General features: G+C 40.7%; 2 protein-coding genes across 2 annotated transcripts in view; one reads left to right on the plus strand and one right to left on the minus strand.

The window, feature by feature from the left end:
• LOC134316703 (zinc finger protein ZFP2-like) overlaps positions 1-27,442 on the plus strand; it is a 445,247-nt gene that overhangs the window by 84,059 nt on the left and 333,746 nt on the right. The gene's annotated exons all lie outside the window — the stretch shown is intronic.
• The window catches only part of pex5la (peroxisomal biogenesis factor 5-like a), a 61,606-nt gene that overhangs the window by 8,224 nt on the left and 25,940 nt on the right, over positions 1-27,442 (minus strand). Inside the window, exons 8-12 of the mRNA XM_062997268.1 lie at positions 18,387-18,482; positions 4,400-4,516; positions 4,146-4,289; positions 1,725-1,795; positions 140-346 (exon numbers count right to left, since the gene is read on the minus strand). Coding sequence (XP_062853338.1) covers positions 140-346; positions 1,725-1,795; positions 4,146-4,289; positions 4,400-4,516; positions 18,387-18,482 — 635 coding nt within the window. The remainder of the gene's footprint in view (positions 1-139; positions 347-1,724; positions 1,796-4,145; positions 4,290-4,399; positions 4,517-18,386; positions 18,483-27,442) is intronic.

Genomic DNA, 27,442 nt, shown 5'->3' on the forward strand with positions numbered 1-27,442 from the left:
ATTCAGACGATGGAGAGGATGTTGTGAGAGACTGGAGTGAAGCCTGGTATAGTCAATAACCTTTAGTTGTGCTCAGTACAATTCTACACCGTGTGAGCTACTTTAACTGTGTATATTTGGTATATGTTTGAAGCCGTACCACGCTACGGGTGCAGAGTAGGACAGTCGGCGTGAGCCCGGCGAGCTCTGCAGGTTGGGGCGGTTCTTCAGCAGCTGTTTGTATTTGGGGTTGTGCCTCAGCCAGCCCAGCAGCGCCTCACATGCTTCCTGCTTCATACCTGTGTTGGTCAGGCTCACTGCCAGAGCCATCAGAGCCTGGAGGTTGTTCGGGTGGAGCTCCAGACACCTGGACGTGTGTACATGCACATCAAACACACACACACACACAGTGTGAGGGACACTAATGAACTCTCCGGCAGCTTAATCAACAGCAGATGCTTCTCCATCAGCTCTGGTTTTAATTTACGGGCGTCCACCTGTCCTGTCTCATGTGGCCGAGGTACAAAAAGCTCGAACCAAAAACACGTCTGTTTAACAAATATCAACATGTAGCTGAAATCATATCACAGGATCTCATACCCTGCCGAGCAGGAGCCGTCAAATACAATTAAAAAACGAGGCAGCACAGCACCATCAACCTACAGCAGGAAGGTTCTGGGTTCGATTCCTTTCTGTGTGCATGTTTTCCCTGTGTTTTTGAGTGGCGCTGGACCCACCGCAAACCAGATCTCGATGAAAACAATAAGAATTCTACAGTGACACCAATGACCAGGCAAATCTGAACATAAAACATTCCAACCAGGAGAGAAATAATTATTTATTTATTTATTAATGTAATTATTTATTTATTTGTTCATTAATGTATTAATTAATTAATTAATTAATTAATTAATTTATTCATTTATTTATTCATTGATTGATTGATTGATTTATTTATTAATGGTCTGTTTTACCATTGTTTTTATTCTGGTCAGGGTCGCAGTAGGTGTGATTCATTGGGTGAAAGGTAGGAAACACCCTGAACATGTCAGCAGTCCATCACAGGGCACACACACACACACACACATGCGATAAGTTCTAGTAGCTCCAATTAACCTGACTGCACATCTTTGTACTGTGGGAGGAAACCAGAGCTCCTGGAGGAAACCCACAAGGACACAGGGAGAACATGCAAACTCCACACAGAAAGGACCTGACCCGCCCAGCCGGAATTGAATTGAACCCAAAGCATTCAATGATATGTAGTTAATCTACAGTTTTCACAAACATTCACAAGTGCTTGTGCACTCCATGGTGTGTAACAATCCTATTCATGGTGCACTTACGTATTAGACAGTAGTGTGAGATTTAGGACAAAGCCACTGAATGTAGGTTTTAGTTTGAGTTTTGCCTTTAGGAGGTGCAGATTGACTGATATGACCCCCCCCCCCCCCCTCCCCCAATAAACCTTCATTACCTCACACCTTTAAACCAGAATCACCAGACACATTCTTCAGACGTTATTCTCCTCTGAGTGAGAGTCTGGATCAGCTAGATTACAGCTGTACACAAACACAAATGCGACTCGTTTTAAACCTTCTCTCCTGTAATGCCACGTCTGCCAGCGGGCTCTGAGTGAATAGTGTTCCATGTGCCCACTGCTCTGTAGCCTTCTGGAACAGTCAGGGTAATAGGAAAACAACATAATCATGACTCTGGGGAGTTGTGTGTTAGCACCGGCTTACCTCTGGAGGGAGACAATTGCTGCCTGCTCGTTCTCGTTCTCAGCCTGTGTGGTGCCCAGTACCTGCCAAGCCTGAAATAACAACGGGGATTAGAACCTGAGCAGCAGGGTTATCACATGGAGTCACAGTGAGCAGGGTGTGTTATTGTTCCAGATCCACAACACTATTCAATACGGCAGGAATGTGCTAACGTCTCTGAGCTTTAATTAACGCTGTTTGTTTAATGTTACAGAAAACGGGAGTGCACCAGTATAATGAACTTAATCCTAATTGTAACTTATTTTTAGGAAAATTAGGTCTTAACCGCTCATCCAATTAGGGTCCCGGGGGAGTGCTGGAGCCTATCCCAGCTTTTCAATGGGCGCAAGGCACACAGTGACACCCTGGGCGGGGTGCCAGTCCATCGCAGAGCAGACACACACACACACCCATTCACCTATAGGGCAATTCAGTGTCTCCAATTAACCTGACTGCACGTTTCTGGACTGTGGGAGGAAACCGGAGTTCCTGTAGGAAACCCATGCAGACACAGGGAGAACATGCAAACTCTGCACAGAAAGGACTCGGAGCTCTTCGCTTGGGGATCGAACCCAGGACCTTCTTGCTGTGAGGAGACAGTGCTACCCCCTGAGCCACTGTGCCGCCCAACTCCTTACCTGAACAACGAAAACAGCGAGTGAGAAATTTTATTAGTGGAGGAACTTATGAGCAGTAATAATGAAGAGAAGTTTAGTGCTCCTGTCTCCTTCTTTTACTCCATTAAAACACGTTAAGCTTTATTTTAGACTCTCTCGGAAAAGCTGATTCTGATTCTCACAATTGCTCAGAAGCTGGAGCTGTAACACAAGTTTAAAAGTGAAACAGGGAGGAAAATCCAGATAAACACAGATACATGTGGAGCTGTAACACTGGCTCTGATGGTTATTCCACACTAATGCAGATTCAGCTCATATTCGCACTTTGATGATGTTTTACTGCACCGCTCAAGCCCTCATGTGCCGTTATGATCCAGTTCCAACTAAATAGAAGTCCAAAAACAGAAGGAGCTTTTTCCCGCAAGATATTCTGGCCCTCAACCAAAATAGCTGTCTGGACTATACACTATATTGCCAAAAGTATTCATCTGCCTTCACACGAATATGAACTTTAGTGACTCCCATTCTTAATCCATAGGGTTTAATATGATGTCGCCACCCTTTGCAGCTATAACAGCTTCAACTCTTCTGGGAAGGCTTTCCACAAGGTTTAGGAGTGTGTTTATGGGAATTTTTGACCATTCTTCCAGAAGCGCATTTGTGAGGTCAGACACTGATGTTGGACGAGAAGGCCTGGCTCACAGTCTCCGCTCTAATTCATCCCAAAGGTGTTCTATCGGTTTAGGGTCAGGACTCTGTGCAGGCCAGTCAAGTTCTTCCACACCAAACTCACTCATCCACGTCTTTATGGACTTTGTGCTTTGTGCACTGGTGTGCAGTCATGTTGGAACAGGAAGGGGCCATCCCCAAACTGTTCCCACAGAGTCTGGAGCATGAAATTGTCCAAAATCTCTTGGTATGCTGAAGCATTAAAAGTTCCTTTCACTGGAACTAAGGGGTCGAGCCCAACTCCTGAAAAACACCCCCACACCATAACCCCCCCTCCACCACAGTTTACACTCGGCACAATACAGTCAGACAGGTACCGTTCTCCTGGCAACCGCCAAACCCAGTCTCGTCCACCGGGTCGCCAGACGGAGAAGCGTGATTCGTCACTCCAGAGAACACGTCTCCACCACTCTAGAGTCCAGTGGCGGCGTGCTTTACACCACTGCATCCGACGCTTTGCATTGCGCTTGGTGACGTAAGGCTTGGATGCAGCTGCTCGGCCATGGAAACCCATTCCATGAAGCTCTCTACACTGTTCCTGAGATAATCTGAAAGCCACATGAAGTTTGGAGGTCTGTAGCGATTGACTCTACAGAAAGTTGGCAACCTCTGCGCATCTGTTGACCCGCTCTGTCGTTTTATGTGGCCTAACACTTGGTGGCTGAGTTGCTGTCGTTCCCAATCACTTCCACTTTGTTATAATACCACTGACATTCGACTGTGGAATATTTAGTAGCGAGGAAATTTCACGACTAGACTTGTTGCACAGGTGGCATCCTATCATGGTACCACGCTGGAATTCACTGAGCTCCTGAAATGTGTATATTGAGAGCTGTTCAAAGCTAAAGTTTTTGCAGGGCTGCCTTCAGAAAAGGTCATTTGGTCTGATAAATCAACCATGCTTTCTACTTCTGGGTGTATTTAAATTTAAATAAAGCCATAGGACGCCTTTAACCCACAATGTTGGCTCATTAGTCTTAAATACTGAGGGACATTTAGAATATTATGGGCTGCCAACCGAAGGAAATCTCAAACATCCAATAAATGATAACTGTACCTCAGAGTCCTGAGGGTCCTGTAGGATGGCGGCCTCCAGAAGCAGGACAGCGTTGGGCAGATCTCCCTCTCTGGCCTTCCTCAGTCCCTCCTCGAATGCGTTTGGCCAGTCTTTATAAGGATTGTCCGTGTGGAAGTAGTACCCCTGTAATCAAAGGTCCTCCAGGCATTAGAGCTTAATACTGTATAATAAGATCAACGCTGGAACAATAATCAGAAATAATTTAAGCTATAAGGCGTGACAGTGAGCTGAACCTTTTCGTAGGGAGAGATCGAGGTGGGAATCTGGGCCTGCTCGTTCTCCGTTAACCAGTTCCTGCGAGCCAGTTCCTCCCACTCAGCCTGCATCTTATCCCAGAACTCCGTGTCCGACTGTAAAACACACACGACAGCCGAGAGAGTGTAACAGCCCCCCTACAGTCAGCAGTCTGAATAATGTATCATATAAAATGAATATTGATGGAGGGGGTCGGTAACGTCCGAGTCGTGTGATGATTAAAGCTCGTCTGTACCCACAACATCTGACTAAAATATTTCAAATAGAGCTGCAGTATTTTATACACTTTATACACTATCATTACCTTCTGGATTAATAAAGTTTCTATCTATCTATCTATCTATCTATCTATCTATCTATCTATCTATCTATCTATCTATCTATCTATCTATCTATCTATCTATCTGTCTATCTGTCTATCTGTCTATCAGTCTGTCTGTCTGTCTGTCTGTCTGTCTGTCTGTCTATCTATCTATCTATCTATTGGTCTGTCTGTCTGCCTGCCTGTCAGTCTGTCTGTCTTTCTACCTATCTATCTGTTAATCTATCTATCTGTCTGTCTTACTGTCTATCTATCTGTCTATTAATCTATCTGTCTGTCTGTCTAACTGTTTATCTGTCTTTCTGTCTGTCTATCTGTCTATCTATCTATCTATCTATCTATCTATCTATCTATCTATCTATCTATCTATCTATCTATCTATCTATCTATCTATCTATCTATCTATCTATCTATCTATCTATCTATCTACCCTATCCATTTCTCTGCCTGTCTGTCTGTCTATATGAACAAAAGTATTGGAACACCAATAGCTCAACAGTGTCAACCTGGCAGTGAAAGGGCTTGAACCGGCGACATTATGATTACTAGTTCAGTAACTCAGGGACTGAAACACAAACTTTGATGCACTAAGTCAACAGCTCTGGAATGAACCGGAACATCAACATCAACGCCCCGCCATACAAATGCTGTCATCTTTTGGCTAAATGGGCACAAATTCCCACAGACATCCTTCAACACATGCATATTGTTCTAGCTGAAAGATGACACAGAGGTCCCTCTGGTTAATAGCATTTGTTTTTGAAACTGGATGTCCAGCTAAATCATGGTCAGAGGTCCCAATATGTTCAGTCATGTAGCAGATACGGTGGTTTTGGTCGTCTCTGTGCTGTAAGACATGGACTCTGTATTTTAGTTTTTATTCTGCTCATACGCTCAGGCTCATATCTTGTTTTCTTTACTGTTGTATCTTCATGGTTGTGTGGTCAACATTTCGGACTATAGGGACTAGCAATTCTGCATTTTCCAAGGTAGCATTTAATAATTAATGAATTAATAATTTTGAAATTTTGTGTAGCGCACCTGTTTATGAAGGATTGTACTGTTTTGTACTGATGTCAACAATCTACCTGCTGATACATAAAGCTAAAATAATTAATTGTGTACATTTAAGGTGGATGTTTCAGTATAAGGAATACTTGTATACTCGTTTCCCTCACTGAACACAACGCCTGGAGGCGTCTGAATATTTATTTGAAGCACGACACGTTAAATGAGACACTATTTTGTTGGGCGCGTTCCCTCGTGTTGTGAAGATAATTGCTCTGTTCCGCTCTGTGATGGCCACAGTGTTGTTATGTGTCCAATTATTATAATCAGACGACCTCCTGTCAGCTCCGCACACAGACAGTCCCACTAGTCACAGGTCAAAGTTCAAAGCTCATTATCTCTCCTGTCCTGGAGATTCAGCTCTGACTGAAGCTGTCAGAGGCTGGAGAAACGGTTCGGAAGATCTGAGACGTACTGATGAGAAACTCACGGCATTTAGAGCCATTTTGAAGTGAAAATTTTCTTTTTTAAATGAGCAGACAAGTGCTTAAGTCTTAAATAAACTCTTCAGCTCTTCTAACCTCTTCTCATCCGCTGCATCAGTAGAACAGGTCATCAAACTAAAGCATGAAAACTCTTACAATACAAGGCTCGTCTAAAAGCATTCAAAAGTGTCAAAAGTGGAAACTTTAACAAATTTACATGAGCTTTCGGCTGCTCCAGTACTTTAGGGGGCGCCACAGTTTGTACACATCTTTGATTTGGCACTGTTTTTATCTCAGATGCCCTTTCTGACACAACCCTGCTAGTTTTCTGGGCTTGGGACTGATGTGTTCCCCCTAATAGCCCCCCTAAGGTTCACATAAAGTCATGCCCAGCCTGGGATTCGAACCCTTCAGCGGTACCTTGTAACTCAACGCCCCCTATACTCAAAACCTTTGAAACTCAACACACTTCGTCGAGAAATGTGTACCCTTAAACTCAACATTTTCACCGTTTTTTTTTAAGAAAATTGATTTATTTAAGTTCATATTAGCAGTGAACAGCTGATTTGTTCAGCACTTCGCTTGAGCGGTACGATAAAACGTCATCAAAGTGCGAATATGAGACGAATCTGCATTCAGTCTGAAAGCTCCACATGTATCTGTGTTTATCTGGATTTTCCTTCCTGTTTCACTTTTAAACTTGTGTTACAGCTCAAGGTTCTGAGAAATGGTGAGAATCAGAATCAGCTTCTCCCAGAGTCTAAAACGCTTCTGGTTCAAAATAAAGCTTAACGTGGTTTAATGTAGTAAAAGAAGGAGACAGGAGCACTAAACTTCTCTTCATTATTACTGCTCATAAGTTCCTCCACTAACGAAATTCCTCACTCTGAGTTTTAGTACAATAAGTCACGTTAAGCTTTGTGCAACAGTCATTTATTTTTAACTTGTAACTTTTTATTGTATTTCAGTGTGTTTATATTATATTTGTGTTATTTTCAGTGTATAAGTGTCAAAAACAACCCCATTATTTTACATGATTCTAAAATATCTGCAGTTCCACAGGACCATGGATGCATTAACATGTTTCCCAAACATACTTATGGGAAAAAATACCTTGAAACTCAACACCTTTTAAACTCAACGCCACTCATATAACCAACTGACACTGAGTTTCAAGGTACCGCTGTATTTGGCATGGTGATATTTATAAAAGGTGAAGATTTATTAACTCAAATGAGTTTCTGATGAGTCAATCAAATCCGCATGATTAAAATCATCTCAGCATGTACTCCAATGGAAAAGATGAACTTTTGCTGTTCGGTAGTAAAAATTCTGAAGTTTAGGTAATTATTAAAGATTCGATATTTCACTCGAATTGTGATGCTGATTTTATGATTTATAATAAAAATATTGTACGCAAAATATAAGCATGTTTACTAGTGGCCTCACACTGTGCACACATACTTTTTTTGCTCTAAGTTTATAAACGTTGTGCGTTAAAAGTGTATACTAAATCTACAAAAATATATACTGACTAGGTGCTCAGGTCGCGCAGCAGTAAAACACGCTGGCAAGCTTCAGTCGGTTAAATTCCTTCATATGGAAGTCCGTAAACATCAGAGCGTCACGTTAACGGCGATCTTTGAGTGTTCGTTTGCTTTCTAAAGTAACGAGCAAACTAACAAAGCACAGCTGTGTATCATATTGTGTGTGTGATACAGGAATAGCCATGATCTTATGAACATACAGCAGGTTAGTGGTGTGTTTACATTGTATTAAATTTCATTTAATTCCAGCTACACTCATTTTTGGCAGATTTTACAGCGTTTCTGGGCATCTGCTGGTTACTTTTACATCATCAGTAGTTTTCAGGAAAGATTAATGACACATTTGTAAAACATAATCCCACTTGTACTGTTTGCTGCTCTCAGCCAGTTGTTTTAAACTGCAAGACACACGATGATTGATGGGTAAATTGTACTGCTAACTTTCCGTGTAGTGTTGAAGTATTACTCACAACTCCCTACAGTCTGAACTTTCCTTCCACCTGAACACTTTTACTCCCTATGGTTTGGAATCTCATTTATAATAGGCAAAAAAAGAGGGACTGGACTAAAAAGGGGGCTGTATAAGGACCTGGTTAGTAGCCCTAACGTGGAGATCAGCGTGTGACTCTCCATGCATGAGACTGGCCTCCCACACAAAACTTTAATTTCCTTCAGGATCTATCTATCTATCTATCTATCTATCTATCTATCTATCTATCTATCTATCTATCCATCCATCCATCCATCCATCCATCCATCCATCCATCCATCCATCCATCCATCCATCCATCCATCCATCCATCCATCCATCCATCTACAAGCGATTATGAGGGGGTAGGTGGACCATGCACGTGTCAGGAGGAGTGTGTGTCAGGCTAATATACACCCCTCAGACAGCTAAAACTGGAAAAAAAAGGAAGACAACACTACAAGGAACTACTGGGGTGACTGGAAAGCACCTATTAAGCACCTAAAGCTTACTACTCTTGTACAAACACAAGAAAAATATTTCAGTAACTTCCAGACGAGTCAGTACCTCTGGCTGTAGTGAAAGACGCCCTGTCTCATCTGTTCTCCCTGAAGGTAACAATGTGAGAGTGAGACATCAACAGTTCCTGAACGCAGCCAACAAGAAGAATAAAATTATCTGAAGGCTTTAGAGTAGCTGTCAGTTCAGACACACAGGAAACCAGCTGGACAGTCGACTGATTAGAGGTGGAGGAATGAAGCCGTGTGTGCTCGATGAAGTCTGACACGCTGCCCGAACCTTAGACGCCCATGACAGAGGCTTAACAAGGGTGCCAGGTGCTGCAGAGGGCACCGGAGAAAGAAATCTACCCAATTACTCACCACCTCTGGCATCATGATCACAACTCAGTGCCCTTTCTTTTTTATAAATGCATCCGCTCCAATTTTTCCTCCTAATCTAGTCGTATCTACTGCTGCAGACCTTTACTCCTGACCGTTAAGGGCTGTGAAGTTGACACTGCAGTGCCAACAATGCTGCTCCTACTAGATGTGATGGGGACCTGGCGTGTTTGCACCAAAAACGTCCAGAACTTACAACAGATTTTATCACAGACTGGACTGAACAATGAAGAACTCCCATTCTAATTATTTTTTGCTAGTTATAACTTTCAGTTAAATTTAATTTTGTGTTTGTATGATTTGTGTAAATCCTATTTATTTAAAGTATGCTCCAGGCCACCCAAAGAGGATGGAGGTCCCTGCTGAGTCTGGTTCCTCTCAAGGTTTCTTCCTGTAATTTTAAGGGAGTTTTTCCTGCCACTGTCACCCTCAGCTTGCTCAATATTGGTTTTTGGTCTGTTGGTCCTGGATTCTGTAAAGTTGCTTTGAGACGATGTCTATTGTTAAAAGCGCTATATAAATAAATTTGACTTGACTTGACATGACTTGACTAACACACGCCCCCTCCGACACACGCACAGCAGACAACCGCTTCTTTGCCCCTGCACCAGCAGGGTTCATGGAGATCCGAATCATGCACGGAGAGTCACGCACCAATCTCCCTTATCCCCCGTCTCTCTGCAGGCTTTCTTAAAAAGAAGGTGTTAGTGTGACCTAGTCCATCTTTTATAATGTAAATCTAATAAAAGGACCCTTGTTAGTTTGAGGAATTTAAGACGATACACCAAAGGGAAGGTCCTTTATTGTTCAAGCATGACTGTACAGACTCCACTGAGCAGCTGTGGAATGAACCGGAACATCAACTGAGGCAGTCTTGACTGACATCAGTGCCCAGCCATACAAATGCTCTTTGGACTGAATGGGCACAAATTCCTACAGACATGTACAATGTACATTTACATTCGCAGCATTACAAACAACTTACGAGCGATTGAGTGTTACGGTCCTTTGTCAGGAGCCCAACGGGTGCAACTTGCGGTGGTGGGGTTGAACCGACAACCTTCTGATTACTAGTCTAATACCTTAAACACTGAGCTAGCACTGCACTGAGCTAGCACTGCCACATACTTCGATGTCTTGTGAGACTTGTGTCTTGTGAGGAGCGGCTGCTGTTCTACTTTAAAGAAACTCCAGTACTGACTTCAGCCCCACTGACCAGCTCTGGATTGAACTGGAACTATGAACTGGAAGCATACAAATGTCATCATCTTTTGACTAAATGGGCACAAATTCCCACAGACATACTTTAAAGTATTGTAAGAAGCGTTCTCAAAAGAGCGGCTGCTGTTCTAGCTGAAAGATCACATAGAGGTCGGTCTGATTTAATAGCACTCGTTTTTAAAATGGGACGTCCAACAAGCTCATGGTCAGGTGTCCAAATACTTTTGGCTATGCAGTGTATATTCTATAAAAACATAAATGATTGATTACAAACTACACTGAGTATTTTGTGAGTAGGAAATATAAATGAGGACGTCTTTAACCCAGCCTAACAGAACAGTTCACGCTTTGCTTCTCATTATCAAGCAAATATTGATAAAGTGCCAAACTCACGACTGTAGAAGAAAATCCTGCTGTGAGAAAAGCAGCACTTGTCATTTTCTATCAGCTTCATCCCAGTTTAACCATTAAAATCTTATTGACAAGCAGGTGAAAGAAACACAAAGACACGTGATGATTAAGTATGAGTACAAACACTGATCATTAAGATTCAGCATCATTAAAACTTTAAATATTTACATTATTAAAATATTTTATCTTAGCACCTCTCAGCTTCTTCATTTTGTCAGTATACACTGTTTTAGTCACAACCCGATAACCACCTGATTCACCTACAGCAAAGTATCCTGCCTAGTCACAACCTGGTTGCTTAAAAACTTATTGTACTGCCCCACACTGCTTCTTTTTACATTTATTTTAATAATTAATTTGGATTATTTTTATTAATTTATATTTAATTTTTATTCATTAATTTAGATTTTGTTTTTATTAATTAATTTACATTTTGTTTTTAATTAACTTAGATTTTGTTTTTATTCATTAATTTAGATTTACTTTTAATTCATTAATTTATATTTATTTTGTATTCATTAATTTAAATTTAGTTTTTATTAATTAATTTACATTTTGTTTTTAATTAACTTAGATCTTGTTTTTATTCATTAATTTAGATTTATTCTTAATTCATTAATTTAGATTTATGTTTTATTCATTAATTTATATTTTGTTTTTATTCATTAATTTAGATTTATTTTTTATTCATTAATTTATATTTTGTTTTTATTCATTCATTTAGATTATTTTTAATAATTCATTTACATTTAGTTTTTATTGATTAATTTAGATTTATTTTTATTTATTAATTTAGATTCTGTTTTTATTTATTAATTTAGATTTTGTTTTCATTCATTAATTTAAAATTTGTTTTTATTTATTAATTTAAATTCAGTTTTTATTTATTTATTTTGATTTTATTTTTATGAATTAATTTCTATTATGTTTTTATTAATTTATTTTGACTTTGATTTTTTAATTAATTCAGATTCTGTTTATTACCTACCTATCTCTTTATATAGAGGCACCCGGCCGGTCGGTAGCACAGCTTTGGTGTGTGTTTTTTTCCAATTTTATTTCTGCATTTTCTCCCTTTTTTAGCGTAGAGCCAGCTAGTCTTTCCCGATGGTGTCCGAGGAGGGTACATTCACCCAACACATGCTCCCTTCCACACGTGCGCGGTCCACCGACCCCGACTGATTCACCTGCACATACTTTAGTGGATTGGTGCATGAGGTCAGTCTTGCACATGGAGAGTCACATACTGATCTCTGCACTCCTCCACTTCTGTACAGGCGCCTTGGGATACTAACCAGGGTCCTTACACAGCGTCAAAGACCCCGCCCACTTTTTAATCCAGTCTTTTCCCACACAGTAAACTAGTGTCCAATTTGGAGTCTGTTAGGAGGCGCCCAGCCGACCAAAGCTAAGATTCAAACTTGATGAGTTCTGGTGGTTTGGTGGTTCTGGTGGTGTGTTTTACAGCTGCTCCACCTAAACGCCCTGATTTTTATTTGTTTAATTATTATTTTTACAAACCCCATTTCTGTAAAAATTGGAACATTCTGTAAAATCAAAGAACGAACTAAATTTTATTCCATCAGCGTTTCCAGAATAGAACCTGCACTTGTTACTACATGTCACTGCTCGCGGGTCATTTAAGTTCCTCTGTGCTTTAAATCGATGCCCTGAAATGCACCTCTTGACCACGCCCTTCTCTCCATGTCTGATCTAACGTGCTGAGCCTGCTGGGACGTTTAACCGCTTCTCCCTTCAGTCTCTGAGCGATTTCTTTCTTCTAGACAGGCAGCGATTAAACAAATGGAACGTCTCAGACAGCAGCCACAGGAAGCAGATTTCTAGACAACCGGGTCTGGCCCAGGATTCTTAATTGGAGTAAATGTATGCAGATAGGAAGCTACCCAGCATGCTTTGCTCTCTGGTGTGGGGTGTGAACCAGAGAGGTATTTGAAGCTGAGTGTCTCTGCATGGCAGGATCAATGAATCCTCCATTTACACTCGAGCATCCTGGGTAATGTTACTGATGGGAAGTAACAGCGCTCAGCTGCTCAGCTCCGGCGGGATCAGACCAAAGGGCACCGATGGAACAACACGGGGAACGGTGATGATACCAGAACACTGATTCTAAACACGCTCTTAGTTTTATATTTATTTACAGTGAGGGTGCTTAATGAATTTAGATTCTGTTTTTATTAATGAGTTTTATTTGTAATTAATTAAATGATTTAAAAATTAGTTTTAATTAACTGATTTTGATGCATTTTTATTAATATATATATATATATATATACGTATATATTAGGGCTGTCAAACGATAATTTTTTTTAATCGCGATTAATCTCAGAATTTCATATAGTTAATCGCGATTAATCGCATTTAAAAAAAATTCTGTGTAAATGTTATAGAAAACAAGGATTTTTAAGTGAAATGTTACCATTAAAATGGTGAACACATTTTATGCTAAATGTACTTCATACCTGTCTTGGTTTTGGATTTAAAAATAAGGGAAATTTTCCGCCGCGCGCTTCGAGCCGTCCCACCAGCCCAACCGAGGTTCAGTATCCCTTACATTTTAAGACAGGTTTACAAGAAATCTAAAATAACCACCTGTGAAACACTTACAAACTACAATTAGATGATCAGAATCTGATAGGCCTACCTTTGTTGACACTGAAATGCTGTGGACATTCCTACATTATGTAATTCTTATAATACAGCCTAAATGAAAACACAAAAGGGAATTGAAGCACATTTATTTATTTTACATATTTTCAGCATATATACACATTGCTTGTCTTAAAGTGACATAGCTCCTTCCCCCATGAGAGACACTAAAATCGCAGTTACAAACCTTACAGAATGCATAACTCTGCCCCATCCTGCTCCTCTTTAGAAAGGTAAATTCGATGTCCCATTTCTCTAGATATTTACATGCAGTCTTCACTTTTTTGGCAGGAATGCCCTCTCTCTCCTTGCATTCATCCATCTCTCCCTGTTCCATGTTTGTTCCCACTGTCCGCACTAACCTGCCTGGGTGGCAGTTCTCGCGAGGTTAGTGACATTTCAGTTTGGAGAGGCACATGAATGTTTTTTGAAATTATAATATAATACGGGAAATTTACGGGAAAATACTAATACGGGAGTACGGCGGGAAAGAGGGGTAAAATACGGTAGTTTCCCGGCCAAAACGGGAGACTTGACAGGTATGGTACTTATGTTAAAAACGGCTGGGACAAGAGAAAACTGTAAGGGAGTTTTATTCACTCACATACTAGGCAGTAATACTATCCAGCAGAGACCCTTGACTTCGTATATACTGTATGTCAGATTGTAGGTTAGAATTTCTCCATCAGCAAACATTGTAGATCAGCGGTGCTTTAGGTGGGATAAGGCGTAGTTATTGTAACAGACTTTTCTGTGGTTGTATCGTGACAATGGTTTGATGGACGTTTCTATGCAAAGTGAGTGTGTTTTGACCCTTTGGGGCTTCCATAGTTCATGGAATAGCATGCTTGGCTAACGCGATGACTCTCGGTACCGTAACAGAAGAAGCTAATAAAAGTGTTCTGCTTCCAACAATTTGTGAATATAGCGTGTATTTATTTCTTTATTAAGCGAGTGCATCACTACGACGCTCGGTTACATTATGTTAACAAACCGCAAATGAAACAAACGGTGGCAAGTCCGACGTTAAAACGTTGATTCTTCCAGTCAGACGCGCGCGCCCCACACTTTGAGAAACGCTGTCTTAATGAGAGATGCCGTCAAGTCTCAACATGAACTACGGATGACTCGCAGGGCCAATAGAATTTGCGTTAACGGCACTATTTTTTTTAATCGCGTTAAATTGAGATCACATTAATGCGTTATTATCGCGTTAACTTCGACAGCCCTAATATACTGTATATACAGTATATATATATATATATATATATATATATACAGTGTATCACAAAAGTGAGTACACCCCTCACATTTCTGCAGATATTTAAGTATATCTTTTCATGGGACAACACTGACAAAATGACACTTTGACACAATGAAAAGTAGTCTGTGTGCAGCTTATATAACAGTGTAAATTTATTCTTCCCTCAAAATAACTCAATATACAGCCATTAATGTCTAAACCACCGGCAACAAAAGTGAGTACACCCCTAAGAGACTACACCCCTAAATGTCCAAATTGAGCACTGCTTGTCATTTTCCCTCCAAAATGTCATGTGATTTGTTAGTGTTACTAGGTCTCAGGTGTGCATAGGGAGCAGGTGTGTTCAATTTAGTAGTACAGCTCTCACACTCTCTCATACTGGTCACTGAAAGTTCCAACATGGCACCTCATGGCAAAGAACTCTCTGAGGATCTTAAAAGACGAATTGTTGCGCTACATGAAGATGGCCAAGGCTACAAGAAGATTGCCAACACCCTGAAACTGAGCTGCAGCACAGTGGCCAAGATCATCCAGTGTTTTAAAAGAAGAGCAGGGTCCACTCAGAACAGACCTCGCGTTGGTCGTCCAAAGAAGCTGAGTGCACGTGCTCAGCGTCACATCCAACTGCTGTCTTTGAAAGATAGGCGCAGGAGTGCTGTCAGCATTGCTGCAGAGATTAAAAAGGTGGGCGGTCAGCCTGTCAGTGCTCAGACCATACGCCGCACACTACATCAAATTGGTCTGCATGGCTGTCACCCCAGAAGGAAGCCTCTTCTGAAGTCTCTACACAAGAAAGCCCGCAAACAGTTTGCTGAAGACATGTCAACAAAGGACATGGATTACTGGAACCATGTCCTATGGTCTGATGAGACCAAGATTAATTTGTTTGGTTCAGATGGTCTCAAGCATGTGTGGCGGCAATCAGGTGAGGAGTACAAAAATAAGTGTGTCATGCCTACAGTCAAGCATGGTGGTGGGAATGCCATGGTCTGGGGCTGCATGAGTGCAGCAGGTGTTGGGGAGTTACATTTCATTGAGGGACACATGAACTCCAATATGTACTGTGAAATACTGAAGCAGAGCATGATCCCCTCCCTCCGGAAACTGGGTAGCAGGGCAGTGTTCCAGCATGATAATGACCCCAAACACACCTCTAAGACGACCACTGCTTTATTGAAGAGGCTGAGGGTAAAGGTGATGGACTGGCCAAGCATGTCTCCAGACCTAAACCCAACAGAACATCTTTGGGGCATCCTCAAGCGGAAGGTGGAGGAGTGCAAAGTCTCGAATATCCGCCAGCTCCGTGATGTCGTCATGGAGGAGTGGAAAAGCATTCCAGTGGCAACCTGTGAAGCTCTGGTAAACTCCATGCCCAGGAGAGTTAAGGCAGTTCTGGGAAATAATGGTGGCCACACAAAATATTGACACTTCAGGAACTTTCACTAAGGGGTGTACTCACTTTTGTTGCCGGTGGTTTAGACATTAATGGCTGTATATTGAGTTATTTTGAGGGAAGAATAAATTTACTGTTATATAAGCTGCACACAGACTACTTTTCATTGTGTCAAAGTGTCATTTTGTCAGTGTTGTCCCATGAAAAGATATACTTAAATATCTGCAGAAATGTGAGGGGTGTACTCACTTTTGTGATACACTGTATATTGTCTTTGAATTTATTTTTATTTTGTTTTATTAATTAATGAACATTCTGTTTATTAATGTAGAATATCTTTTTAAATTAATTCAGACTGGTTTTTTATTCTGTTTTTTGTTATTTAATTTAGTTTTTGTTTTTAATTATTATTTTAAATTATGTTTTCATTTATTAATTTGGATTCTGTTTTTATTCAGTAATTTATATTTTGTTTTAATTATTTAATTTAGATTTTGGTTTTTATGAGTTTATTTAATTCCTTAATTAATTAAATATTCGCTTTTAGTATATAATTTACATTTTATTCTTATTAATAAATTAAAAATGTGTGTTTATGAATTTACATTTTGTTTTTGTTTTATTAATTAATTACAATTCTGTTCATTCATTAATTTAGATTTTATTTTTATTAATTAATTTAGATTTAGTTTTTATTAATTAGTTTTAATTTTGTTTTTATTAATAAATTTATATTCTGTTTTTATTATTTGATTTAGATTTTGTTATCATTAATTAATGTAGATTATTTTTATTATTTAATTTATATTCGGTTTTTAGTTATTTTAATTAAAGTAATAATTAAATTAATTTATTTAGATTTAGTTTTTATTATTTTATTCTGATCATTATTTAAATTGTATTTTTATTAATGAATTAAAATTTTGTGTAGATAAAATATTTATTTAGATTATTATTTATTTATTTATTAATCAATTTAGATTTTAATGTTATTAATTAATTTTGATAATTTTTCCGTCAATTAATTTAAAATTAGTTTTAGTAATTAATATACATTGTATTTTTATTAATTAATGTGGATTTTTTTTGCTATTTAATTTAATTTAATTTTGATTAATGAATACATACAGTATTTTATTTGGCACCCCTCAGCACACTATGGAATTAGTAATGCGACTGCAGGTCTTCTGTTACTAGGCCACAATGTGTAAGGACCATTCACGATGAATTTGAAGAGTTTTTGCAGTAATCAAAAAAAGATTCAGTGGTCTAAAAAGATTCTGTGATTCAACATTGTGGTCAGTGTGATCAGTGTTAATAATAGTGTTAGGAAGTGAATTACACTCGGTGTGTCTGTGCTGATCACGGCTGAGATCCATCGTTCAGTGTAAGTACATGTAAAGGTAACAGACAGTCGAGGTCATTATTAATAAATGACCGCTGGAATGTGGACGACGCTCAGTACTGTGCTGTCAGCCATGAGAAATGATACAGACGTTTTTTTTGCAGATTTGTGTTTTTAAAGCTAGTAAGACATACTACATACTATATGACCAAAAGTATGTGGACACCCTTTCTAAATACTGAGTTTCTGTGTTGTATAAAATCAGTCAGAAATGATATCATTTCAACGCTGTGGCGACAGTTTTGGGCCCTTAACATTTCACGTTCCAGCATGACTCCACTCATAAAGACATGATTTGCAGTTCCTACAGCAGACAAAATTGGCCACTATGTCTGCTGTGTGGAAAAAGACTGGACTAAAATATCTATATCCCTTGACACATTCCAGTGTGACTCATAAAGACATGATCTGACCACCATGTCCTTCACCCCATTAAAAGAAACTCAAATTATTGAGCCAGATTATTTTGTCAGACATCAGTACCTGACCACACACGCTTTTTTTTAAATACATGGGCAGAAATTCCCACAGGCACAATCCTGAAGCCTTTCCAGAAGAATGAAGGTCATAGCAATGGGTGGTTCAACAAGCTCATGGTCAGGTGTCCACATACTTCCAGTATTTTAATAATGTACTATTAAATATATTAGTAAACTGTAAAAGGACCGGTGGTAGCTCAGTGGTTAAGTTACTGGACTAGAAATCAGAGGGTTGATGGTTCAAGCCCACCACCAGCAATATGCCACTGTTGGACCCCTGAGAAAGGCCCAAAACCCTCAATTGCTCCCTTTCAGTCATAACAGCTAAATTCTGTAAACGTAAACGTACTGTTACACCCGTGTTTACACCACAGTCATGTGAAGACGTGTCTCACCTCCACGGCTGCTTTAGCACGCTCAAACTCCTCCTCAAGGGACTGGTTTCTGGAGAGAAGCCCTCCACCCCACCTCTGGTCTTTGCTCAGTCGGCCCTGTCACACACACACACACACACACACACGTGAGTGAGACGGCGGGTGGCTCAGCCTCCCCAGCATCTCTGACAGGACAGAAAAAAACCCTGCACAGCATCAGCAGCCCACTGTGAAATCATCCTCCTTCCTCCCACAAATCAGCCCCGGCGCTCACAACGGCCCTGAACCCACATGCCGACATGCCGCGGTCAGCGAACGACGAAGCTTTGATTAGCGACACTGCACGAACAGAGCATTTCAGTCAAGAGCATCGTCCGTGTCCGGAGGGAGGCGAGACATTCGGGGGGGGGGGGGGGGGTGGGGATAAACATGCTGCACGTGCCGAAAAGCAACAAAAAACCAGCAGGGACTCATTCCGCTTCAACCTAAAGGTTCAACTCTCTGTTTCTGAAGAGTAAACCGTTACAAAAAGTGTTCATCCATGTTACTCCCTAAATCATTCATTATTATCCATGCATTTTCACCCACTGCTTCATCCTGGTTCAGGGTTGTGGTGGGTCCGGCGGCACTCGGAAACACAATAAGGCGGTAACACGGACTGCACAAGCTATCGATTCATCACAAGCTGACAAACATTTATTTAAAAACACGAACACACAACACAGGAGCAGGTCGATGCAGACAATTTATCTTCTCCGATTTTGAATCTCAGCTCTGCTACCGGTCGGCTGGGCGCCCATAGCAGGCACGATTTGCAGTGCCTACAGCAGACAAAATTGGCCACTATGTCTGCTGTGTGGGAAAAGACTGGACTAAAAAGGGGGCGGGGTCTTCAAAGCTGTGTAAGGACCCTGGTTAGTATCTATCTATCTATCTATCTATCTATCTATCTATCTATCTATCTATCTATCTATCTATCTATCTATCTATCTATCTAATCTATCTATCTATAGCTGTCTGTCCGTCTATCTAGATCTATCTGTCTGTCTATCTATCTGTCTATATGTCTGTCTGTCATTCTCAGATAGATAGACAGAAAGACATATAGTCTGACTATATGTCTTTCTGTCTGTCTGTCAGTCTCAATCTATTTTTCTGTGTCTATCTTTCTGTCTATCTGTCTATATGTCTGTCTGTCTGTCCGCCCGTCTATTTGTTTGTATATCTTTCCATCTGTCTGTCTGTTCGCCCATCTATCTATCTATCTATCTATCTATCTATCTATCTATCTATCTATCTATCTATCTATCTATCTATCTATCTATCTATCTATCTACCTGTTTGTCCGTCTATCTATCCATCTATCTGTCTGTCTGTCTGCCCGCCTATTTGTCTTTATATCTTTCCATCTGTCTGTCTGTCTGCCCATCTATCTGTCTGTATATATTTCCATTTGTCTGTCTGTCTATTCGCCCATCTATTTACCTGTCTGTCTATCTGTTCATCCATCCTTCTGTCTATCTACAAGCTTAGACCTACTGCGTCTTCGTTTCATTCAGCAGGGTGCTGCAGCTGACAGTGGGTGCTCATCACTGTCGTCCTGTGAATCAGGGTTCCAGGGAAGCGGGTGGGTACCTTGTCTCTCTATCTGTTTGTACAAAGTTTCTTGCGTTCTCGTCTGTTTGGGTTTCCTTGGGGTTCTCGGGTTTTCTAGCATCACCAAAAACATGCCAGTAGGTGAAGTTTCTGCTCTAAATTGAACAAATCAGTGAATAATTGTGTTTAGCTCTGTGTGAATTCTTCTGAAATATGTTTGCATGGTTTGTACACTGTACAAAAATTAGGAAGAGACCTGAGATGTGGTGGCTAAGTGGTTAAACTAATAGATTTGAACTCATAATTGCCTGGACTGTACTGTAAGCTGTTGGGTTCCTTTATTTAAATACAAAAATGTACATTTATATCACCTTCCTGTCTGAATAACATTGTTCCTTCAGACTAATACGTGATTAATTAATATATGGTACAGTTTTCTGTCTCTCATCACATCTCACTGTAAAGGTCAAGCATTCAGGCCTGTATCATCATCTTGGTGTATACACACCATACACTTCCTATTATACACAATCAATGTTCCTATTAAAAGTGAAACCGTACGCAGCCTCGATGCACATCAATACGATTCTATCCCATGTTCTATTTAGAATCAAGGTCGACTGGTCCTGCTCAACATTCTCATTCATTCCACACAGAAAACGGCTGGATGAGGCAGGACGCCGTCCTGGAAGCACACGTTCACCTTTACGCTTCTTAATTCATTTATTCAGGTTTTTACTTTCTGTATCTGTAGCACAGATCAATTACGATTGAACAAAGTTAAAGGAAGAATTTAATACACCAGTAAGACTAAATGGGACAGAGCCTTTATGATCCAAACCCAGATCTGAGACCTTTTAGACCCAATCTAATCTAATAATGATTGTGCCACCCTTAGAACTAACAACTGCAATCTAACACTTGTGAACACGTGTAATGAGTCTCGTACATCGTTGTGGAGGAGTTGTGGTCGGCTCTTCTGTGCAGTATTGTTATAATTCGATGACGTTGGAGGGTTTTCGAGCGTGAAGTGCCCACTTAGGGTCTTATCACAGCACCTCAGTGGGATTTCAGTCAGAATCTCATTGGTTTACATTCATGATCTTGTTATTAGAGAAGATATTAATTAGTGAGTGTAAGAAACGAAGACTCTCCATATGTGTTAAACTGAGTATTAAAAGAAGAAAATTAAAAGCAGAGGTGGAGAGTTTGTGGTAATGCGTTCCACAGCTTGGGTCCCATAACGCTGAATGATCTGCCACCAACAGGAACGAATCTAAATTTTGGATCAGACAAAGAGACCGAGGATCTAAGAGACGGTGCAGGAGAACAGGGGTGTAAAGAGGGGTGTAAAAGTTCTGATAGATAAATTGGGGCCAGATCATTGAGGGATTTGTATGTTAGCGGTACTTTAATTTGAATATAAAGTGAGACAGGTAGCCAGTGTAGTTGATAAAGAATTGAATATGCACAGACTAGGCATAACATTATGACCACTGGGAAGAAAGCAAGCCAGCGGAGGCAGTTTGATGCTTTGGGTGATGTTCGATCCATGTGGATGTTGTATCCTAGTGGTTAAGGTACTGGACTAGTAATCAAAAGGTCGCTGGTTCAAGCCACATGACTGACAGGTTGCCACTGTTGGGCCCTTAAGCAAGGCTCTTAACCCTCGGTTGCTTAGACTGTATACTGTAGCTGTAGTGTAAGTCGCTTTGGATAAAAATGTCTGCTAAATGCTTAAAATATAATATAAATATGTTACTTTGACACGTACCACCTACCTAAGCACCCTTTCATGGAGACGGTATTCCCTGATAACTGTGGCGCCCTGCCACAAAGCTAAAATGGTTCAGGAACGGTTTGAGGAGCACATCAACCAGTTTGAGGTGTTGAATTGGCCTCCAAATTCCCCAGATCTCGATCCGATTGAGCATCTGTGGGACGTGCTGGACAAACAAGTTCGATCCACGGAGGCTCCACCTCACAACTTACAGGAGTTAAAGGATCTGCTGCTGACAACTTGGTGCAAGATACCACAGCACATCTTCAGGGGTCTAGTGGAGTACATGCCTCGACGGGTCAGGGCTGTTTTGGCAGCAAAAATGGGGACCAACACAATATTAGGAAAGTAATGTATATCAACGTAATTACACTCATTCTCTATCCAATCAAATATCCTTGAACGTTTTACCTTTCCAAAGCACCATTTAACTCTAAATGTCGTTCTGTGCAGCTCGAAACCCCATAAATATTAAACGAGAACCCCTGCACGTCAAGAAAAAGCTCTGCTGCTACCTCAAATCAATCTATTGTATAAGCAACAATCACCGAACAATAAGCACAGGATGGGTTCTGAGCCCACAGCACCGCACCTCCATTCACCGCAGGGTTTAAGTATTAAATAGATGTTATAAGTTATAATGGAGGTCTAAATACAGGCCGTCAGTCTCGCTTTAGTCTGCGCTGTAACCCCAGGCTGGGTCCTGATGACTAATTTGTTCCGTCAGACACGAAGTCAGAGCGACAACGACCCTGACGCTGCCTTTTCAATTTGTGCCGTGCTTCTTCGTTAGGAACTTAATTAAGGTTTAAAGATTATAATTGATGTGGGAACCACTGGGCAGAATGGTGACCACATTATGGTGGGAACTACAGGATCTTAGGGTGTTTTAATCTGTCCTCCACGTTACTATTCTTATTATTATTGTTCTAATTATTATTATTATGCATAAAGACCCATAAGAAAAGTCTTTGTCTTTTACACTCACTGCCTACCTAATTAATACTGATCAGCCATAACATTAAAACCACCTCCTTGTTTCTACACTCACTGTCCATTTTATCAGCTCCACTTACCATATAGAAGCACTTTGTAGTTCTACAATTACTGACTGTAGTCCATCTGTTTCTCTGCATGCTTTGTTAGCCCCCTTTCATGCTGTTCTTCAATGGTCAGGACCCCCCACAGGACCACCACAGAGCAGGTATTATTTAGGTGGTGGATCATTCTCAGCACTGCAGTGACACTGACATGGTGGTGGTGTGTTAGTGTGTGTTGTGCTGGTATGAGTGGATCAGACACAGCAGCGCTGCTGGAGTTTTTAAACACCTCACTGTCACTGCTGGACTGAGAATAGTCCACCAACCAAAAATATATTCAGCCAACAGCGCCCCATGGGCAGCATCCTGTGACCACTGATGAAGGTCTAGAAGATGACCGACTCAAACAGCAGCAATAGATGAGCGATCGTCTCTGACTTTACATCTACGAGGTGGACCAACTAGATAGGAGTGTCTAATAGAGTGGACAGTGAGTGAACATGGTATTTAAAAACTCCAGCAGCGCTGCTGTGTCTGATCCACTCATACCAGCACAACACACACTAACACACCACCACCATGTCAGTGTCACTGCAGTGCTGAGAATGATCCACCACCTAAATAATACCTGCTCTGTGGTGGTCCTGTGGGGGTCCTGACCATTGAAGAACAGGGTGAAAAGGGGGCTAACTAAGCATGCAGAGAAGCAGATGGACTACAGTCAGTAATTGTAGAACTACAAAGTGCTTCTATATGGTAAGTGGAGCTGATAAAATGGACAGTGAGTGTAGAAACAAGGAGGTGGTTTTAATGTTATGGCTGATTAGTGTGTGTGTGTATATATATATATATATATATATATACAGTGTATCACAAAAGTGAGTACACCCCTGACATTTCTGCAGATATTTAAGTATATCTTTTCATGGGACAACACTGACAAAATGACACTTTGACACAATGAAAAGTAGTCTGTGTGCAGCTTATATAACAGTGTAAATTTATTCTTCCCTCAAAATAACTCAATATACAGCCATTAATGTCTAAACCACCGGCAACAAAAGTGAGTACACCCCTTAGTGAAAGTTCCTGAAGTGTCAATATTTTGTGTGGCCACCATTATTTCCCAGAACTGCCTTAACTCTCCTGGGCATGGAGTTTACCAGGGCTTCACAGGTTGCCACTGGAATGCTTTTCCACTCCTCCATGACGACATCACGGAGCTGGCGGATATTCGAGACTTTGCACTCCTCCACCTTCCGCTTGAGGATGCCCCAAAGATGTTCTATTGGGTTTAGGTCTGGAGACATGCTTGGCCAGTCCATCACCTTTACCCTCAGCCTCTTCAATAAAGCAGTGGTCGTCTTAGAGGTGTGTTTGGGGTCATTATCATGCTGGAACACTGCCCTGCGACCTAGTTTCCGGAGGGAGGGGATCATGCTCTGCTTCAGTATTTCACAGTACATATTGGAGTTCATGTGTCCCTCAATGAAATGTAACTCCACAACACCTGCTGCACCCATGCAGCCCCAGACCATGGCATTCCCACCACCATGCTTGACTGTAGGCATGACACACTTATCTTTGTACTCCTCACCTGATTGCCGCCACACATGCTTGAGACCATCTGAACCAAACAAATTAATCTTGGTCTCCTCAGACCATAGGACATGGTTCCAGTAATCCATGTCCTTTGTTGACATGTCTTCAGCAAACTGTTTGCGGGCTTTCTTGTGTAGAGACTTCAGAAGAGGCTTCCTTCTGGGGTGACAGCCATGCAGACCAATTTGATGTAGTGTGCGGCGTATGGTCTGAGCACTGACAGGCTGACCCCCCACCTTTTCAATCTCTGCAGCAATGCTGACAGCACTCCTGCGCCTATCTTTCAAAGACAGCAGTTGGATGTGACGCTGAGCACGTGCACTCAGCTTCTTTGGACGACCGACGCGAGGTCTGTTCTGAGTGGACCCTGCTCTTTTAAAACGCTGGATGATCTTGGCCACTGTGCTGCAGCTCAGTTTCAGGGTGTTGGCAATCTTCTTGTAGCCTTGGCCATCTTCATGTAGTGCAACAATTCGTCTTTTAAGATCCTCAGAGAGTTCTTTGCCATGAGGTGCCATGTTGGAACTTTCAGTGACCAGTATGAGAGAGTGTGAGAGCTGTACTACTAAATTGAACACACCTGCTCCCTATGCACACCTGAGACCTAGTAACACTAACAAATCACATGACATTTTGGAGGGAAAATGACAAGCAGTGCTCAATTTGGACATTTAGGGGTGTAGTCTCTTAGGGGTGTACTCACTTTTGTTGCCGGTGGTTTAGACATTAATGGCTGTATATTGAGTTATTTTGAGGGAAGAATAAATTTACACTGTTATATAAGCTGCACACAGACTACTTTTCATTGTGTCAAAGTGTCATTTTGTCAGTGTTGTCCCATGAAAAGATATACTTAAATATCTGCAGAAATGTGAGGGGTGTACTCACTTTTGTGATACACTGTATATATATATATATATACTGTATATATATACAGTATATATGATTTAATGATATTCTCATGTATCACACCGCTTTATCTTAGTCAGGGTCTCGGTGTGTCCGGTTACCCCAGAATCACTGGGTGCGTGTGTAATAACACACCCAGTAAGGACAGTACGGGAGCTTCACCTCTGCAGGAACCGGATGATTCGTCATAATTCGATAATGAAACAAAAATGAAGGTTCTGTTGTGGCCGAGTCAATGAGATTCAAGTCCTGACTTAAATCCCACTGAGATTCTGTGGAAAGACCTTAAGTGGGCACTTCACACTCGAAAACCCTCCAACGTAATCAAATTATAACAAATCTGCAGAGAAGAGCCGACCACAACTCCTCCACAACGATGTACAAGACTCTGAAGCGCTGAAGGAACTCTGGGTTTGGATCATAAAGGCTCCGTCCCAATCAGTTTTACTGGTGTATTAAATTCTAACTAAATTTACTTCAGAGATCCACCAACTGTCCTTCTGATCAGCTCCATAAAAAAAATTCAATAATTGGGTATATAAATGGGTACATATTTAGGTACATAGATGGGTACATAAATTGGTACATGAATGTGTGCAAGAATGAACAGATGAATGGGAACATGAATGGGTACATGAATGGGTACCTAAATGGGTACATGAATGGGTAGATGATTGGGTACATGGATGAGTAGATGAACGGGTACATGGATGAGTAGATGAACGGGTACATGGATGAGTAGATGAACGGGTACATGAATGAGTAGATAAATGGGTACATAAATGAGTTCATGGGTACATGAATGGCTAGATAATTGGGTACACAAATAATTGGGTACACAAATTGGTAGATGAATGGGTACATAAATGGGTACATGAATGAGTTCAAGAATGAGTAGATGAATGGGTAGATGAATGAGTAAATGAATGGCTACAAGCATTGGTAGAGGAATGGGTACATAAATGGGTAGATGAATAAGTAGATGAATGAGTAGATGAATGGGTACAAGCATGGGTACAAGTATGGATACATGAATGGGTACATGAATGAGTAGATGAATGGGTACAAGTATGGATACATGAATGGATACATACATGGCTAGATGAATGGGTACACAAATGGGTACATGAATATATACATAAATTGGTAGATGAATGGGTACATGAATGAGTAGATGAATGGGTACATGAATGAGTAGATGAATGGGTACATGAATGGGTACATGAATGAGTAGATGAATGGGTACATGAATGAGTAGATGAATGGGTACATGAATGAGTAGATGAATGGGTACATGAATGGGTACATGAATGAGTAGATGAATGGGTACATGAATGAGTAGATGAATGGGTACATGAATGAGTAGATGAATGGGTACATGAATGAGTAGATGATTGGGTACATGAATGAGTAGATGAATGGGTACATGAATGAGTAGATGAATGGGTACATGAATGAGTAGATGAACGAGTAGATGAATGAGTAGATGAACGAGTAGATGAATGAGTAGATGAACGGGTACATGAATGAGTAGATGAACGGGTACATGAATGAGTAGATGAATGGGTACATGAATGAGTAGATGAATGGGTACATGAATGAGTAGATGATTGGGTACATGAATGAGTAGATGAATGGGTACAAGCATGGGTACAAGTATGGATACATGAATGGGTACATGAATGAGTAGATGAATGGGTACAAGTATGGATACATGAATGGATACATACATGGCTAGATGAATGGGTACACAAATGGGTACATGAATATATACATAAATTGGTAGATGAATGGGTACATGAATGAGTAGATGAATGGGTACATGAATGAGTAGATGAATGGGTACATGAATGGGTACATGAATGAGTAGATGAATGGGTACATGAATGAGTAGATGAATGGGTACATGAATGAGTAGATGAATGGGTACATGAATGAGTAGATGAATGGGTACATGAATGAGTAGATGATTGGGTACATGAATGAGTAGATGAATGGGTACATGAATGAGTAGATGAATGGGTACATGAATGAGTAGATGAACGAGTAGATGAATGAGTAGATGAACGAGTAGATGAATGAGTAGATGAACGGGTACATGAATGAGTAGATGAACGGGTACATGAATGAGTAGATGAATGGGTACATGA

This window comes from Trichomycterus rosablanca, chromosome 6 (assembly GCF_030014385.1).
Source record: "Trichomycterus rosablanca isolate fTriRos1 chromosome 6, fTriRos1.hap1, whole genome shotgun sequence".
Lineage (NCBI taxonomy): Eukaryota > Metazoa > Chordata > Actinopteri > Siluriformes > Trichomycteridae > Trichomycterus > Trichomycterus rosablanca.